At 47.0% G+C, this 19,689-nt stretch overlaps 1 protein-coding gene across 3 annotated transcripts in view; it reads left to right on the forward strand.

The window, feature by feature from the left end:
• The first annotated feature begins 326 nt into the window (after positions 1–326).
• LOC121623155 (synaptic vesicle glycoprotein 2C-like) overlaps positions 327–19,689 on the forward strand; it is a 30,528-nt gene continuing 11,165 nt past the window's right edge. For all 3 annotated transcript variants that reach the window (XM_041960337.1, XM_041960338.1, XM_041960339.1), the window contains exons 1-3: positions 327–933; positions 10,984–11,164; positions 14,012–14,163. In XM_041960337.1, coding sequence (XP_041816271.1) covers positions 327–933; positions 10,984–11,164; positions 14,012–14,163 — 940 coding nt within the window. The remainder of the gene's footprint in view (positions 934–10,983; positions 11,165–14,011; positions 14,164–19,689) is intronic.

Raw genomic sequence — 19,689 nt, forward strand, 5'->3', positions numbered from 1 at the left:
AGCTTTTAATCAAGCTCAACCTGCTTTTCTCTTTCTGTTCCCACAGGCTGCTGGTCTCTGCTGCTGAGCCTTGATAGACGGAGGATCTTTCCAGTTTCAGCGCTGGCGACTCTCATCCGATGGAATTAGACGTCATTACTCAATCATTCGTTTCCTGGCAGCTGACCGGCCTTTAAGCACTAATAAACTGCCTTAAGTCTTGCTCTGTCTGAGTATAGAAGCCTAGAAAGAAAGAATACGTAGCTTACAATCGTAGCACCTGGTGGAATAAAAGCTCAGGAGGGTTGAATCAAAAGACTTTTAGCGCCGGTGATCCTCGTGCCAAGATGGATGAAACACATAGCAACAGGACTTCCTTGGCTAGAGGTGCCAAGGACATCGCTAAAGAAGCCAAGAGGCAAGCTTCCAAAAACTTCAGCAAAGCCGTGGATCGCGCCTCAGATGAGTACTCCGCTCATCGCAGCTACAACCGCTTCCAGAACGAGGACGAAGAAGAGAACAGCTACAACAGCAACGCTCAGCAAGACGGCCGCTACGCTGACAACGCGGCCAATGACGAGGACGGGGCCTCGAGCGACGCCACGGAGGGCCACGACGATGAAGATGAGATCTACGAGGGGGAGTACCAAGGCGTGCCAGCCTACAGCGACGGGAAGCTGCGGGACGGTCAGGTGGCTCTGGGCCACCCGGTCTCTGACAGCCTAAAGAGCCACAAGGAGCTGGAAAATGAGAGGCAGGCCGACGAGGAGGAGCTCGCCCAGCAGTACGAGCTCATCATGCAGGAGTGTGGCCACGGGAGATTCCAGTGGCAGCTCTTCTTCGTGCTCGGGCTGGCGCTCATGTCAGACGGCGTGGAGGTGTTCGTGGTGGGCTTCGTCCTGCCCAGCGCTGAGACGGACATGTGTGTCCCCAACTCTGGCGCCGGATGGCTCGGTAAGGATTTTCATTACGGCAGGTTGAGTTGTTGAGTATCCTCACGTTCCCTGAGTTGCATGTTTTCTGATGCAGGTACCTTACAAACGCCACCGTGCCTCACCTGTTGGTACGGACACACCTCTACCATCATGGTGGTAATCACATTCTGTATGTGGAGGCGGATACAATGCAGAAACCTGACGAGCAACTTAACGGCCCTTGAACATCTTGTTTTTGCCACCATTGCATCACTGTTTGGTGTGGTTACAGGTGCAACAGAGCACACCTCTGACCACACCCAGCCATACCCACCCAGTGATGCTGGGTGTGATCAATCAATCGTCTTTCATCCCGACATCCAGCCTGGTGCTGTTGCTCTTTAAAATTCTCTCAATGAGCTTCTTCATACGAGTGATGGAGTTTTCTAGAGCTTTGCACCAATCAGAGTCTACAGACATGCAAGTAGTAATAAAGAGTGCTTTGAGCTAAATGATAGCATCTGCATGCTAACATGCTCACAAGGTAAAGCTGAGCAGATATAATGTTCACAGCATGTTAGCATGCCAACCTTTGCTAATTAGCATCCCTAGATGTTTCATTCAATGTTCTTTTATTTAGTCAGGAGTATTTCGCTGCAGGACAGATGGTCTCTGTCTATGCTTTGGAAACATGCAAACATTTTTTAAAATTGGTGCTACATGACCAGAGAAAACAGAGAAAACAGAGGGCTGTGATATTCTCTACTGCTCAAAAGGTAGAAAACCGACACCAGCCGGAGCGCTCTCAGCCAGCGGGCACACAAAAACTGCAGAAGCACAATCTGTAGTTCAAACAACAGCCAAGCGGGCACCGAGCTGTGGGTGCAGGCAACATGAAGGGAAGTTAAACAACCTTCATTTGCATGTTCTGCACACATTGTCATGATACAAAGCTGGTTGAAAATCTCCCTTTAATGCCACAGAGATTTAAAATCAAGCTTTCAGGTGCTGACCTGAAAGCCTCAAATTTACAGCCGAAGTTTAATTTGACTACAGAATAAAGTCACAATTTTAGTTAATTTAAACACAAGATTCTTGTCCTCAAACAGAGGATTTATTCTCAGTGAAGAACCTTGGAGCTCTAATCTGCCTCTATACCTGCCATAGAGCAGTGATTCCTAACACGTCTCTGGGGGTCATCAGGTGGAAACCTCCCTTCAACAGTGTTTCACCTATTTCGTCCCACTACACCTCCAGGAGGTTAGGCAGTGAACTCTGGCATCCCAGAGTCACCCCCCCTAGTGCCAGTTCACACTGCTCCTACACAATCCAAACAGCACTGCCACGTTCAACTGACCCAGAGATGCTCCAGGTAGTGGCCAGTACCGATGCTACCATTTAGCTAATGCTAATGCTAACCACTTAGAAGAACAGAAGAAGACAATACAGTTCCGGTGCTACCATTTAGCTAATGCTAATGCTAATGCTAACCGCTAAGAAGAACAGAAGAAGACAATACAGTTCCGATGCAACCATTTAACTAATGTTAAGTGCTACCCGCTACCCGCTAAGAGGAACAGAAGACAATAAAGCTAGATTCACCTGTACTGCTAATGTTAACTGCTAACTGCCAATACTAACTGCTAAGATACTATCATACTACCACCACTTTAGCTATTGCTAGCTGCTACAATGCTACCACAGGCCTAGATGCCACATGTACCTGCCGATTGCTGCACTACCATCATCTACCCCTGCCTCTCACCAACTGCACCAATAAAAGCAGGGGGGGGGGGGATACAAACCCTGGTTCGGGTAGGGGGTAGAAAGTGAAGAGGCAGAGTCAAAGATGAAAGTAGGGATTGGATACAGACCCTTGTTCGGGTAGGGGGTAGAAAGTTTAGAGGGTGCTGAAGGTGGAGGCCTAAACCACAGACTAGATTTAACAGCCTCTTCTAACATTTCCTTCAAGAAGCAAACAAAACAGGAAAACAACCAAAAAGATCAAAAAACAACTCTGTGTCTTACAACACAAACTCACCTGAACAGGCCGCATGGTCCCAAAGAGAGACTCTAGCTGGCCACACCCCCACCTTATCTAAACTTCCTCTTCCTGGATCTCTTCCTATTGGGAGAGCGAGAAGATGGGGCGGGGAAAGCAGAGGAGAGGTGTCTTGTTCAGACTTTAACCTCTTCTCCCGCCGGGTTAGGCATGCATGTCCCCCCCCCCCCCCCCCCCCCCCCCCCCCCCCCCCCTCACTGTCCCTGTTTCACCCCCCAACTACTATTATTTCTCCTGATCCTTATCCACTGACTAGACCTAGCAGCCTCATCTGACATCTCCCTCACTGTCTTCCTTAAATTTGAAATTAATGTAATCAGTGATGGAGGGAGGGGGCAGGTTAAAGCCAGCTTGTACTTTGATTTACTGAGTGAAAGCTTAAAGCACTTCACTTCATCAGCCGTGTTTTGAATCTGTACGTGAGAATCGTGTGACTTACATCTTATTAGTAAGTGACAGTGAGAAATCCTGACTCTTAGGCGTAGTGAGTCATCTGAAAGTCACCGCTTGCAGAAGCTGTGAATTGATGCAGTTTGATGGAAGTAGAAAGTACATGCAGTCACAGATTGCTGGAAGATTTTGGGTGTTACAGCCCGCTCCTGACGAGCGTCGCTGCTGACATACAGGGTTGTGCGTGGAGAGCAGCGGTGGGTGACGCTCTCAACTGTAATCTCATCGCTTTAGGAGCTTGCCAGTGGGTTGTCATGGCACCAGGTATTTGGATACATGAGTGGGAGGCGCGTTAAGCTAGATGGAGCTCTCCCACACTCGGGAAAAGTTGTGTGCTTGCGTGTGTTTGAATGTGAGCTGTGCACGATTTCAGATATCAAAGATAGCTGCATGGCACCGGGCATTTTTCTTTTTCATTCCGCTGTGCCCACGCTCGCTGTTAAATTAAAGAATTAATCACTTCCCATACAAAGATTAAAGGAACTGAATGTGTGGTTTCACAATCAAACAGAGAATGCTAACCTTGTTTGTTTTGTGGAAGCAGGATGGTTCATTATTCGCCCAGATTTCACCCGTATTCTGACTCATCGCTCAGTGGGAGACGGGAGGGAGAGAATAGAAAGAATGAGTCATTTTCCCGACTCACTCACACACCACATAAATAAAGGATGCTCACCGGTGGATGCACTTGTAAGAATAAACCTTACACAACAGGTCCGATTGGTGTTTTTACCACAGGAGCCTCCTCAGTGGACGTCTGGCTGGACGGAGAGACTGAAAACAAGTGAGAAAATTATTTAAAAAAACAGGAAAATGATCATCCAGATCAAACTGAGCTGCGTAATCTCACACGTTTGAGCAGTGAGAGATTCATTCACATGCAAATAATTGAAGTATGTGTGCATTGGAGCACAAACAGGTGAATTAGATGATGTCATAAATAAATCAGGACGCTGCATTAGCAGACTGGTAGATTAGGTTTGTTTTGGCTGGATGATGGTCTGTACGTTGCATCCACCACTTGCGCAGGAGCTGATATTGATTCGGTGAAGAGGGGTTTTCCTGCCATGCACGGCTGAATCGGAGCTCAGGACTCCTGCTGGGAACTTCGTGTTACGTTGCATCATTATGTACGAAAACCCCTCACGTCGCCTCGGCGTGCAGGCTGCAGTGCCTGCAGGAAGCGTTGGGAAGCCCTGAGGGCGTAGAGGTGTTTAAAGCATACCGACCTCTTTCATCTGATATTATATATAGAAATTAGTGGATATTTTCACATTATACACATTAATAATTTTAAATTATATTCCAGAAAAACAGAAAATTTGATATATTAACATAATTTTCTCCTAATTGTGATGCCACTAATAACTCACACATTGCTTTAATGTAAAGTTTAGCGTACACATTCATACAAGACACAAAATAAAAGCTCCACCTGATCTAAACTGCTGCATCATCATTTACATTTTTACTGAACGTGATTTTTTCCCAGTTTCCTCCAACATTGCTCGTTCTTTTATCCGTTAGCATGCATCGTTAGCATTTCTGTCCATAATCCACTCTGACTGCTGAGCCTTTCTCCGTTGGCTTTCCCTGTAATATAATACAGGAGGTGAGATGCTATCCGGTTATGGGATGTTCCTGGTTTCTTTCCTCCCTGCTCTTGTCTGTCCTCTCTGTTACCCTCCTGCTGTAATCCCTCTCTTACACTCTCTCTGTGTCTCATAGCCGTGCAGGCGATCTGAAGATATGGGCTGGAGTTAATCTCTGCAGCTTTGTGCTTCACTGCAGTTTAGCCATGGTAGACTGGCTCACGTACCTCCCCAGAGAGAGAGGGGGGGGGGGGAGAGTGCCCTCCCCTCCCGTTTCTCTCCCTCCGCATATGGCTTTAATTCGTCTGCGGGTGTTTTCCTGCGCCACCGTTAGCATTTTGAGGATGCTCGGTAAAATGCTTGCGTGAAGCTCAGACCTCGTGGAGTACATCGTACGTGGAGGGTCTGCTTGGGGGGGCTTTGTGTAGTTGATGCAGATCTTTTTTTGCCTTGTGTGCGTTGACAGGCTGATGCTCAGCAACACGGCGCAGTAATGAATCGGCTCTGCTGCAGCCTGAGGTCAGCTAATTAAAAACATCCTCGTCTCTTTCTCCCTCACAACAAAGCACCGACCTCTTCGCACGACGAGGTCGCAGTTCAGAGTGGATTTACCGTAAAACCTGATCGAGTTGCTTTGTGTTTCTGATCGATTAGAAATGAACAAGGAGCAGAGTTCATCTTGTAAGCTCTCTCTGCCAGTATGCTGATGATGATCTAGTCTAAACTACTAAATGTGAGAAAACAAGCATCTGTAAAGTGAAATCTTTAACGTCTCATCTTTGAATAATGCAGCGGCCTGTTTTGATTCCATCAAGTTGGAAATATGAGAAAAAATGAGAGAAAAAATAAACCATATAAGCCTTTGAAATTTTAGTGCAAGATTTCCAACAGCCGGTGACAAAGAACGACTGAAGTGTTAACAAACAGATGGCAAATGGCAGTTTTAAGCCTACTGCCATTAGCCACTCTGAGGCTGTACTTAGGCATGGCGGTGCTTTGAGCTAAGTGCTAATGCTAGCTGTGACAGTGCTAACATCTTGAATAGCAGGTACCAGTGGCGTGCACAGACTTTTTGAAGGGCAGGGGCGGAAAGGAAAAAAAAGGGCACATATAGCGTGTCCTCGCCACTGAAGAGGGCACTTTAGCACGCGTTTTGGCTCCCAGGGGGCACTTTAGCACGCGTTTTGGCGTCCAAGAGGGCACTTTAACACGTGTTTTGGCTCCCAGGGGGCACTTTAGAGCGCTTTTTGGCGTCCAAGAGGGCACTTTAGAGTGCATTTTGGCGTCCAAGAGGGCGCTTTAGAGGGCGTTTTGGCTCCCAAGAGGGCACTTTAGAGCGCATTTTGGCGTCCAAGAGGGCACTTTAGAGCGTGTTTTGGCTCCCAAGAGGGCACTTTAGCACTCGTTTTGGCATCCAAGAGGGCACTTTAGAGCGCATTTTGGCATCCAAGAGGGCACTTTAGAGCGCGTTTTTCAAAAACTGGGCCATGAGGGGTGGCAGTCGCCCCCCCTGCCCCCCCCCGTGCACGCCACTGGCAGGCACCATGTTCACCATCTTTTTGTAGCGTGTTGGCATGCCAGATTGATGGGATGCCTTTAGTTTTAGGTTAGACATATTAAGCGTTGGATAAAAGACAGTTTTTACTCTTGTCCGGGAGCCGTGAATGTCCGTATGTGCCAGACCATCTAAATGTCAACGTGTTTCACTGGATCAAGGAAACTCTGGAGCTGCTGGTTTAAGTCCATCTGATAGTTGAGATATTTCAGGATACAGCCACGCAGCTTTTTGTATCTGATTTATCTTAATTTCCGTTTCGGGGTAACTATCTTGGAATAATGCACGAACAAGCTGAAATCACGTGAGGCTTTTCCTGTTCTTTCCGTTCTGCATGCCACACAGCTGGAATGGAAATGCTGTAGCTTTGACGCAGCACTAAAGCAACTTCAGCGCTACAACTCGGACGTGTTTCCCTTCACACGTTGAGCAAATACACGTCACACACAAAATTAAAAAGTCGCTCCCACATTAATAAAAAGAGTGCTTCCTGTTTCCTGTCGTCATCCTGCAGCAGAACACAAACCTCCTGACTGATACCTTCGTGACAGCTGCTTACAGATCACCTGGACGGAGCTCGGTGCCGTCCAGGTGATCTGTAAGTACTGTAAGTATGAGACAGAGGTCCAAGTATTTTTAAATGTTATGAAAGAAAATCAGCAGGTGTTGATGTAATTAACGCACAAGGAATGTGATTTGCTCCCAGGGGTCGTTCCTCCCCTCCCTCCCCCTCTTCTGCTCTCATTCCCTGTTGCAACCCACCTGTCAATCACTTGCCCTGTGGGAATCCTCTCATCTGTCGAAATCCTGAAGCTCTAACATAATGTCCTGAATGTTCCCGCTGAGGAAATTAGCGCTCGGCTCTACCGAGCGCCGCCCGCCCGCGCTCTCCTCTCATCCATGCCTGGACACCGCACGGCGGCGTGGAGAGAAAACAGAGCGGAAAGGTGTCAAGAGAGAACTACACTTGCGCATAAGAGCTAATTACTATAGAATAAAGAAGCAGCATGCGTGGAGACTGATGGAGGCAACTTAAGCGTTAGCTGCAATGATCCCTCTGGGTGCAGAGAAAAGCTGCACAGTGTACCGTTAAAAGAGCCGAGACGCCGTCTGCTGGGAGCTCGCGCTTAACTCAAAGATTAGCACTGCAGCTCAGGTGGGCTCAGTACAACTTTACTGAGACTGACTGCTAAACAGCAGCGTTAAAGGGCTGATTCATCCGTCCATCCATTACATATTACTGATCCTTTGGAAGGTCGTTGGGGGGCTGGAGCTGATTGGAGCTGACTTTGGGCAAAAGACTTGGTCCAACCTGGACAGGTTCATCACAGGGCTGACATGCAGCGACAAACTACCAAAGTCACCAGTTAAGTTCACGTCTTTGGACTGTTGGAGGAAGAAGGCAGACTTCATACTTTGTTAACTTCTGTCTTTTTTAGCTGCTTTGTACTGAAGACGTCTGCAGCAGAGACAGATATCTCAGAACTGGACTAAATACAACATATATCATCCCACATGGCTTGATAAACCAGGGCTAAGTGATCTTTAGCTTTTGTACAAACAATCATGGACCACAAGAGGTGGATTCTACTGCCACATGACCCCTGAGATGTCATGTGGCACCAGCAGCAAGCCAAAGTTTTCGGTGAAACATCTCAACAAATACCTGATGGTGCAACATTTTGTGCAGACATTCATGGTTCCCAGATGATGTATCCTGCTGATCCTGTGACTTTTTCTGTGGCACCACCCATTAAAACACATTGAGCTCCAGCTGCTCTGCTAATTAGCAAATGCTAGCACACTAATATGCTAAACTAAGCTGGTGAACATTATTTCTACAATGCTGCAAAAGGTGTGACCAGTTTGAGCTTTGTGGCCGCTTTAAAGCCAAGTGTTATTCTGGTGGTGGACGTTCGGTTGTGGGTGCATGAGGCCAAACAGCTGAACACAGTTATTTTCCCTGTGCTCCGTTGCTGTTAACTAACCCTCTCTAATTTACATAAAAGCCCTGCAATATCCAGGCAAGTGGAGGTTTTAAGGTTTGACCTGAGTTTGAACCCTGCAAATCCAATCCAAGAAGCATTCATAGTGCGTCTCAGATGCCCCATCTCCCACCACTACCCTCCCCCTTTATTACAGATAGAAAACCGAGGCCAAGGGGAGCCATAAAACAAATGAGCCGGTGTTAGCAGATAGTATCTCCTTCAGTACATGCGTTCAGATCCACTGTTTGTGCGTAGCGACCACAGTTGGTGCAGAAAGCATCAGCGTTGATATTCAGTTTGATATTTGTAAGCTGGCGGTGGCGGCGGTGGTGCAGCTCGCTCTTTCTGTCCTGCTGCCTGTAGGAGAGCGCTCTCTGCAGTAGCTGTGCATGGATAGATCCAGCGGCTGTCACCTGTAATGAATCACTAGCTCTCAGCATCATGTCTGCGCAGCTTGATAAGACCTTCTACTTTCAGCGTATCTGTCCCATCACCTCGCTTTCCTCTGTCTGCACCCGCTCTGGTGCCGCCTCGTCAAACAATCGCCCCTTCCTCGTCTCGTGCATTAGCATTTTTATTAGCACGTATAGTAAAGTGGATTATTTACTGGCCTGACACCCCCTCCCTCACCCTTCTCCACCAACCCTTCCTTTATGCCGCATGTTGCCGGGGACAGGAAGAGAAATGACCCAGACTTCCTGCAGAAAAGCAGCAGCAGGAGACGAATGTGGACTTTAAAAGCGGGGCTTCGAGGTCGAGTACCGCTCCGTTCCCCCCCCGCAGTCACTTCGAGGAACATCAGACAGAATCATCTCAGACGGACAGTCAAATATTCCACAAGTCGGCTCCACATTAGATTCAAGAGAACAGATAAATGCAAACACGCCTCGCCTTTTGAGGCACATCATTGCCTGTGCACGTTGAGCAGTGCAGCACTGTGCAGTGAAGAAGACAGCTGGTCCCTCTGAAGCTCAGGGGGGGCAGCTTCTTTCTCTGTTGCATATACGCTTGATGACTTTGTCGCCTTCATAGATGAGGAAAAAGCATCGTATAACGTGTAAAAAAAGGTAAATGTCCGAGCTTTAGTGTGGTTCGCAGGGCGCAGAATGAGACTGACGACACCATAAAAACGTCATTATCTGTGTCTTCAGAAAGAGCTCGAGGCAGCAGTCGCTAAGATACGTTACAGCTTTAATACCCTGAGTGGCCGGTCACTTCTAAACTAGTTACTCAAAATCCTTTTACATTGTGATGCTGTTTCCACGTACCACACGTCTCTGTTTATTGTACCTTACCTATTTAGCTAATGTTTAAACAGGTGGAGTTAATGAATGTATTGGGATCGTTCTAGTTTAGGTTAGTTTAAGTTAGGATTGGGGTTTAGTTTAGGGCCTTTAGCTCATCTTAGGTGTTTTGTCGGCTGTAAAAGCTACTGTATAATACACATCTTAAATACTATCTACTCATAGTCTGGGCCCATATTCTCAAGCTGCAGATATCTTATCATGGTGTCCTATTTCACATATCTCCATTATATCTTACATGATTCTATTTTAACCCTTTTTGTGGATAAACTGAACCGTGCTCTCCAGCTGTAGCACATGTTTGCTCTCAGGTACTGCACCTGCCTGCAGGGGCTGCAGCCCGGACACACTGACCATCATAATTAGAGTTGGGAAACGGAGAAGTGTCCTTCCAGTCCGGTGGAGTTGATCTACGGTGTCGAGTTAATTGATTCCGGCTCTGCTTTTTATATCCGCTCATATTCTCTGTCTGTCTGTCGATAGCTGGGAAACAACAGAACCAGTTTCAGTCTGAGCTCTGTTACTCCACCGATGCAGCTGCATGTGTGTGTGTGTGTGTGTGTGTGTGCATGTGTCGGCCGGTGTCACACCAATCAAGCAGTACGACAAGTTCATGTTTAATATGGTGTAATATTTTTCATTAATGTGTAATGAGCATGTAGCTTTTATATATTATACTAATTAACTGGAGTGCCTGCGCTACAGCTACGCTACGCTAGCGTTATCGTGTAGAAAAGTAGATGCTTGCACTATAAAATCCGCTTTTCCAACTTAAAGCTGCTTGCAGGGATAAACCCACAGAAAACTATCACCCAACATGCACTTCCACTCTCCTCTTTACAGCTTTTCAGCATCTTTAAGCTCTTTGTTTTGGTTCAGTTTGCAACTCTTATTAACCTTGTTTCCAGGCAGGCAGCAAAAAATGTCAGATAACGACCTTCTTAATATCAAACAGCAGACAAAACAGGCAACCAGCCGGTAAAGAACAGCTAGACAGCCAGATATTTCTCTGAGGACAAAGCTCAAAGCAGAGTATCTACTAGATTTAAGTGTAAGTCAGGTTTGGAATTTGAATGCTTTGCTATGCTGAACATGACTGAGGTGGTTTCATGTTTCTCTGCCTCTCTCCCTGTTTCCAGGTAGCATCGTGTATCTTGGGATGATGTTCGGAGCCTTCTTTTGGGGCGGCCTGTCAGACAAGGTGGGCCGTAAACAGTGCCTGCTGATATCCATGTCCGTCAACGGCTTCTTCGCCTTCCTCTCCTCGTTTGTTCAAGGCTACAGCATGTTTCTGTGGTGCCGCATGGTGTCTGGCTTCGGGTGAGTTCACTCCTCTCTTTCCTCCTCTTTCCAGCCCGATCTGTCCTCCCGCCGGTTCCTCGGCCGCCTCCCCTCCTCCAAAGTCCAAACGCGTGACAAGAGGTTATTCTAACTGTCTGGCAGCGGCCCATCCTCATCCCCTGAGTCGGGGGAGAGGGATGGAAGCAAAACAAAAACGTTTGCAGAAATGAGCCGAGGACAGTAGCTGAACATCTGTCCGTTCCAGCGCCGGCGTGGTCTGCTCGGCTGACACGTGACAGGCCCTCGCATCCAAACGACGTGACATCGCCGTTCAGACATGACTCACAAAGGTCACCTCTGTGTCAAAGGTCAAGCTACTGACTGATGCAATAAACTGCATGAAATAAGCAGAATCACAGGGCACAGTTTGCACGTTTTTAATAGGATCAAGACTGATGAGCCGGGCTTTGAACCGATTTTTTTTCCCAATTGGTTCGTTCTGAACAGAAACGGAATTTTAACGTTTCCGGTTTTGGGTTCCACCATTAAATAGACTTTCCCGAACCGGTTAGAACAAAAACATTTCGTTCCCGGTACGGTAAATAACGTTCCTGTCAGCCGTTTAACAAATGCTATAAAATTATGTCTCTTTCTCATCCATCTTAAACCAAATGTAATAATATTACAACCTTCATTAAATAATACAAGAATAATTCAAAACAATTATTTCAAATGTGTTAATGACATTATAAAGTCACATGCAACTTAAAAGAAGTCACCAAACCTGGTCCATATCCATCAGGTATCGTTAATCAACAAACATGCCTCGCTGTGGGCGAGTGTTGTTATCCTCTCACGAATGTTGGCTGAATTAATTGCGAAACCATTTCCAATTGCTTGATGTAGTGGGTCGATTATTTTTTCTAAAGCCAGTGTCCTCCATTAAGGAAAATGGTCACTGGTTCACTGGGACGAGCTCCAAACACGCATCTACGAGGGCCTCTGATGTGATGGGTACATGGAGCAATTTTGGCTTCTTAACAGCGAGCGCATCTAGAGTACTTTGCCTTGTGCCGAGTCAGTAGAAGACTTGTTGAACAGGTCCGGATGACGTCTTTGGATATGCCTCTGCAAATTCCCCCCATGGTTGCCCGCTATTTCGGCTCCACATCCCTCAACGTTGCACTTCGTTGCCACAAATGAAAGATAATCCGTGTAGTGTGTTACCAAGACTAGCTAGTCAGGCCCTATGCATTAGCAAACAGAGGCTAACGTCATTTAGCCTAATGTTTGCGAGCCCGTCATTAAAGTGGACAAATGTATTGATATCGTGAAATGGACGTTTTAAATAACGCTAAACTGCATTTACCTCTTATTTAAGATGTGGAGACAGCAGTCCACCTTCCCGCTCTCTCTCCATTCAGTCAGCGAACGTCCAGTGAATGCCACACAGGAAGTGAACCCCAGCGGGTCATGGTAGCTAACTTTTTTTATTTGTAGGCTACGGAAACTTTGAGGAACGAAATAAAAACGGTATTTACCATTATTTTTTATAAGCGTTTCTGTTCCAGAACATAAAAAATAATCATGTTTGGATTTTGTTTCTGTTCCATGTAGAATACAAATAGTTCCTGGTTTTCGTTTTCGTTCCTTGAACCGGTTCAAAGCCCTGGTGATGAGTTAAGGTGATGCAGGTCGACGTGACGAGCCTCAGATCCATGAATAAGATATAAAATATAAATTCAAGTCAGGCGAGGTTGTTGTGGGCCTTCGTGTGAGGGGGAAAAACATGGCAGCACTAAAGAGAGCCGTCAAAACCAAGAGGAAGGAAGGAAACGTTGTTTTCAAGCTGCTGCAACAGAGAATCCTGAAATTTATGTGATTAATCTCCATTTCATCCAGTGTTGGTCTAACCCACATATGCCAAAGTGATTCCATAAAGGGCCGTGTGGCTGCAGGTTTTCGTTCCAACCAAAGAGGAGCACACCAGAAAACGAAAACCTGCAGCCACACGGCCCTTTATGGAATCAGTTTGACATGCCTGCTCCTTCATGATATGATGGCACGTTAGCATGCCCCATCTCCCCGCCTCTTCCCTTTACCCTGTTTCTGATTGGCTGGAACGGTGTTGCGTGGCTCAGACGCACAGAGCAGACAGCTAGCTCAGCCCACCTTTGATAGTTACCTGATTTTAATTACAGCTGCAAGACGAAACCAGTCAGCCTCTTTCTTAATTAGCAGCTTTTGTTTTGATTTCATCACTTAATTCTCATCTGTATGCAGCTGCATATTGACGATGGTGATAAAAGAGATAAATGATTGATTTCTCCCGCAGTCTGAGAGAAATACGACCCGGAATCAAGTGTTGTTGAGCAAATTCTGCTTGTTTCACTAAGATCTTCCTCACCTCGTTAACTCTGTCCCAACGAATGGAAAAAGAGGAAAGAGACACACACATTGGGCTTCAGTGTCCTTCTTGCAGTCACGCATGATGTGAATGTATGAACGCGGGTCGACTGCGTAAACACTGAGACATTATCAATTAACACATTTATTGAAAATCCTGTGATTTTGAAAACAGATTAAATTGCACACTGGCGACATCCTGCGTCTGATGTATGAAAATAGGCAGAAACGGTGTGTTTCATGTCGTAATATTTCTTGTTGCGTGACTGAATTTCTTATGTTCATATTGTTTAAAGTTATAGCAAAAAAAAAAAAAAAGGTTTGAAGCGCATTGATGAGGTGAAATCTAGCAAAGATAAAGTGAAAGATGAAGAAATGCGACTGCAGACCGGATTTCCTGAAGCCCTGAATCAGTTCAGCATGTTCAGAAATGTTCCGACTGAAGCAGACACGGCTAATTGCTGCGCACCACGTTTGCAGGATTGGCGGAGCGGTGCCGATAGTGTTCTCGTACTTCGCGGAGGTGCTGGCTCGGGAGAAGAGAGGCGAGCATCTGAGCTGGCTGTGCATGTTCTGGATGATCGGAGGAATCTACGCCTCGGCCATGGCCTGGGCCATCATCCCGCACTACGGTGAGCCACACTGCGAACGCTCAGCTCCCAAAAACAAGACAAACAAGCAATAAAATGGGGGAAATGGAACTGGAAATAAATAATACAATTATTTCGCATACCTTGATTTTTAAAATCAGTAAAAATATCTATAATAGCTAGAAATTAAATCTCAATTTAATGTCTTATTAAGAAAATTAAGGCTTGAAACAAGAGAAATGCTCTAACATGAAAAGTGGTCAGAAGATTTATCTCGTCAGACGAAAACAAAGCGAACATGGCTCTGATTCAGTATATTTATCCTGCTTAGATTTGGCTCTTTGCAGTGCAGCTCCGCTGATGTGAGCACCAATCAGCTTATTCATCCAACGCTTTTCATGAGAACAGACAGAAACAGGCACAGACTGCAAACAGGAAAATTACGGCGCTCGGGTTAGAGCGCGATGAACCAGGAACGCGCCTGCTGGACGACTGCAGAGCATGGCTGGGTGTGTTTTTTCCAGCGGACAGCCGCTCAGGCGCCGCCGCCGCCGCCGCCCGAACACAAGGCGAGATTTTTTCAACCACCTGTGGGATCCAGTGGGGATCTGAAGCAGCGGAAAGGCTGCAGGAAATGACCAGATCGCAGATAGATGCAGGTGCAGGTAAAGCTTTAATAACCAGCGATGCAATGTTAAAATGAGTCCAAAAACGACGGGAATGTGGACTCTTAAATGAGACAAACTGATTTTAAACGTCAGCCGGCGAGAACAGCTGCAAAGGAGAGAATAACCCCGATGATGCCAAAAAGGTTATTATGAGTCTGAGACCAGAAGTCGGATAGAAAAGGAACAGAAAGCTGTAATAAACTGTGAGATACTGAATTTGGAAAGCATCTCCAGGCAGGGACGGTCTAATGAAAGACACCAGTGAACTGCATTGTAATAATCGCTGGGGGGGGCTCCTTATAAGAGCCTGGCCGGCTGCACATATCTCACCTGCTGGGACCAGAATAAAGAGCGTTACAATAGTGGGGGACATCAAAGCATGGATGCCCTTCTCCAGATCAGCGAATGAGAGGAATCTTTCTTATATGCTTCACTTCGAATGAAACATGGCTGAACTCGGGTCACATGACCATCATATGACACCTGAGAGTTACAATTTACGCCAAGATTACAGGCTTCTAGTTGAATAATAGTTACTGCGGTGGCTTTTATTCCCCGTGTAGAGGTCAAACACCAAAAATGCGACTGCGCTGCATCTTTTATGAGCCCTTCCAGCCTTCCAGCTCCCCAGTCTGTGGTTTTCTTTTAAGATAGCAACATCGTCGAGGGTTCAAAAAGTGCGCCTTTAATATCAGCGAGACTCGAGATCATCCCAGGCTTTATCAGGAGATTCAGTCGCTTCACGAGTTTAACTAAAACTGCGATCAGAGGTTACAGGAAAGTGTCTTCCACTCCTGATGACGCTCCCCGCTGCGGTGATGCAGACACATCGCAACATGACACATAACACGCAGGGAGTGTTGCACATAATTCCCTAATCTAGGGTCTTAATTTAGAGCTCCGGACCCTCCGGGAGGGGGGAAACAAACACAAAGCAGGTGGCAGTGTAGGTGGAGGCTGCAGCAGAAGAAGCATATGTCAGCCCACACAGTAATTATGAAGGCATTTTAAATCGGGCGCAAAATCTGTACACTAAGGTGCCCGGGGGCGCGGCGGGCAGGCGGGCTGTCAGCTGACGCAGCAAAGACGGACGAGACGTCCACCCAGAACCGTGTCGCTTTTAGTTTTCAGCAACTTTCACCATCGCCAGAACCGCATGCTGCAGGACTGCAGTGGTGCGTGAGCTGCAACGCTGTTCGTTTCATGCAATTCTATGTGAAGAATGGTAGAATATATGTGTATATATACACGAGCAGGAAGAAATAAAAGGTTGGCTGATGCAACAAATAACGCACGGCGAGGGAGAGCTGGAGCGTGCCGGAGAAGGGAGGAGGTGCGTGTCAGAGGACGAGAACAAAACGAGCAAAATGAAATCAATCTGGTGAGGAGAGTGTGGACGAGGAGAAGAGGAGCAGAGAAAGAGATTAGGAGGACGAGGGGAAGGAGAGGCGGAGAGTGCGCTTGATTTATGTGGCCCGTGTCAGGGATAATGGAAAGGTGAAGGGATGCAGCGGAGGGCTGGAGGGAGGCGGCGAGGGAAAACAAAGAGGAAGGGACAGAGTGAGAGAGTGATGAAGGAAAGGAAGAGAGGACGGATGAGTGAAGAGGAGGCGTTTCTTTGTCATTTTCTGGGGCGGTATGATCAGATAGAATGAAGTTTTGCTTGTGGACACTGTCTCGGACGGGGACAGATCTTTAACGTGTGGATCAGTGGTGTGCACGGGGGGGTGGTCGGCTTCAGTGGCGAGGACATGCTATATGTGGCCTTTTTTTCTTTCTGCCCCTGCCCTTCAAAAAGTCTGTGCACGCCACTGGTGTGGATGATTAAGAAAACAAGTTGGTGAAGTGCACTCACAGTCTGGCCTCGAGTCACGACCCCTGACGAGAGCATCCCACACCGCGCTGGAAAGGTCCGGTCTAAGATACAATCTGTTGCCACGGCGTCCTCTGACAGGACGCTGCATCGCCTCGTTAGCGTTACAATCCTTGAGATTCCTGTCCTGCTTGAGTTGGTGGTACCAGAAACTGTCATGCTGCATGTCCCAGCATTCATAGCGCCCGGTGGACTCTCGGGGTCAGAGCTAAACCCTGCAGGAATATTACACCCAGAGCCACTGCTGCAGGCGTCCAGGACACACAGGACAGTAACCCCGGCCTCCTGGGCTTCCTGTGTTTGTGTGACCCATCCACCCCCACACCTTCCTCCATCTGCAGACTTTCTTGCTCCTTATACTACGCAACCTTGTGCTAAGCGTCTGGTGCATCTGAAGCCTGGTGCATCTTTTTACAGATGCTAAAGGGAACCTTGCACATCTGTATGAGATGCTGAGGCCAGGAAGCCGTCATTGTACGTAACAGTCTCGCCTCAGAAGCACCTGTGACAGAAACAGAGAGAGCGATGGAAACGGAGGGCGGAGGGCTCCGACGCTCTCAGCTCCAGTGCTGAATCAGCTGAACTGGTTTTGAACCAGATGCCGCTGGTACCTCCTCTGCCGCCGTCCAGTTTGAGTGACGGTTTGGCTGACGGTGCCGTCAGCAGCCCGGCAGGAGAGACATCACAGAGTCTTACAGGTAAAACATGAGACTCGCGCAGGCCGTTATAGGACAAATACGCTGCATTTCCTTTGACTGCGCCACAATATAAGCCTCACGATGTCTCTCTGGTTGGGTGATTTTAATACAGATGGGGAACAGTAGGTTTGCAGGATCTGTGACTTAATCCAGCTCTGCTACAGCTGAGACAGTGAGGCTGATTTGCGTTCAGTAGAGGAACTACTATATGGGTGCTGGTATTTGTGTCTCACGTGCCATAACTGACCCTGAGGTACCTAAAGATAGAAGTTTCCATCTTAAAGCTCTCCGTCCGTCGTCACAAACTTTATTCGCGTGAGCGCCGGCCGGGGCTCGTAATCGAGGTCAATTGATTAGACGCCAGTGTTTTAACACATTTTTTTCTCCAAGATGCAGCGGTGTGTGGGTAATAGGTTCCGCCGCAGTGCTCTTTGCATCGACTGGTGGACAGAGGCCAGATAACTGTGTGTGTGTGTGTGTGTGTGTGTGTGTGTGTGTGTGTGATTTTGTCTTTTTTAAGAATGGGATGCAGTAACAGAACTGCTAAACTCCAATAAAAGAAAACCACACGCAGCGTGTATGTCGCAGTGCGCGGTGTGTGTGGCTCTGTGTGCGTTCGCTCGTACACACACGCGCTTTAAAATTTGTGTCACAGCGTTGAACGATGACCAAGGACAGTGCATGCGTGTGTGTGTGTGTGTGTGTGTGTGTGTGTGTGTGTCTCAGCCATGCTCACTCGCTGTAGAGTAGGAACATAAATCTCGCTGAGTATCTGAATCAGTCAGCCGTCCCCTCCAGTCCATTAAAGCTATAATCCCCCTAATGAGGTTTGTGCTGGTACAGGCTGGAGCAGCCCCACAGCCCCCCCCCCCCCCCCCCCCCCCACACACACACACACACACACACACACACACTGCTCTGTGTCCAGGCTAACACACTTTCTTGACGCTGATTCTCCGACACAGACTCGCTGGTATGAATGAAATTCACTCGCGGTGGCTTAAAGTGCTCCGTCACATGGCGTCACTCAGGACTCGTTGATGTTCGTGTGCTTTGACTCGCCTGCAATCTGACATTTAATGAAGACAGAATTTATTATTTAATAACGAGTGAATAAAGAAAATATGTAGTTTCTCATTCTCTCTAAACTCCTTCAGTGGACACAGACTCTAAAAACGGCTTTAAAGGATAACTTTCGTTATTTTTACAACCTGGACCTTATTTCTAGCATTAAATACGACCATTTGATATGCTGGTGCTATTTCCCTCTGAGCCCGTGGTGGCATGTTATCAACATCCGGCGTCTCTAGGCAACCACCTCTGACGTAGATGATGTCATCGCCGAAGCAGCCAGCCACAACACGGCTAACTCTGCATACGCAATAACGAACCCTAGCTGTGCCAAGCTACAGCTAAACTAGCCGACCGCCGGCTCAGAGGGGAATAGCACCAGCATATCATAACTAAATATTGGAATATGAACGAGTTTCTGCAGATTATGCGTTTATAGAGGCTGCGCATGGATGCCCCGAGTAATCGCATTATACGGATATACGCGCCGCTCCTCTGGGGCTAATTTCTTCAAAACGACTCCAAATGCCACCAAAGTTGTCTGGGGGAGTAAATGGTCGTATTTAATGCTACAAATAAGGTCCAGGTTGTAAAAAACCAAAGTTATCCTTTAACTCTCACAGAGCGTTCGCTTATTTCATTATTTTATATTAACATGTGCCTTGCATTCATGTCTGCTTCCTTTCAGGCTGTAAAATTTTAATCATATTTGTTTTATAACAGTTTAAATGATTCCAAAGTCACTTCCTGACACATGTTGTAGTGATGTTTGTGTTACTGTGTTATATTGAACGTCCTTCAGAGGACCTGGTGCCTCCTTCTCAAATGCAAAAACTAAACTTGTCACTACTGAACTAGGACTTGAACCCAAATGCACGACTCAGAAGACGAAGTGCAAAACAAAGTAACAAAATAAATGGCTGTTTACAGAGGAAGACACAAACTACTCTAATAACTAAAGATCGCTCTCAAGGTGGAAAAACAAAAAATCACTCTTACGAGGAAAATGACTGTGACAGGAAAAGGCAAGGCAAAGTATCAAAATAAAACAAGGCAAGACTATGGTATTTAACTAGACAAGGTAACAAAGAAATACAAAACCTGGTGACAAGACGTGGCATGGAATGGCGTAGGTTCAGACTGCATAAGACAAGACAAACTGGCACGGGACAAAGGGAAACGCAGACTATATGTTCACATGAGGTAATGGAGAACAGGGCAATCAGACAAGCGGAAGGACACCTGGAAGTCAAGGGCC

This window comes from Chelmon rostratus, chromosome 19, assembly GCF_017976325.1.
Source record: "Chelmon rostratus isolate fCheRos1 chromosome 19, fCheRos1.pri, whole genome shotgun sequence".
Lineage (NCBI taxonomy): Eukaryota > Metazoa > Chordata > Actinopteri > Chaetodontiformes > Chaetodontidae > Chelmon > Chelmon rostratus.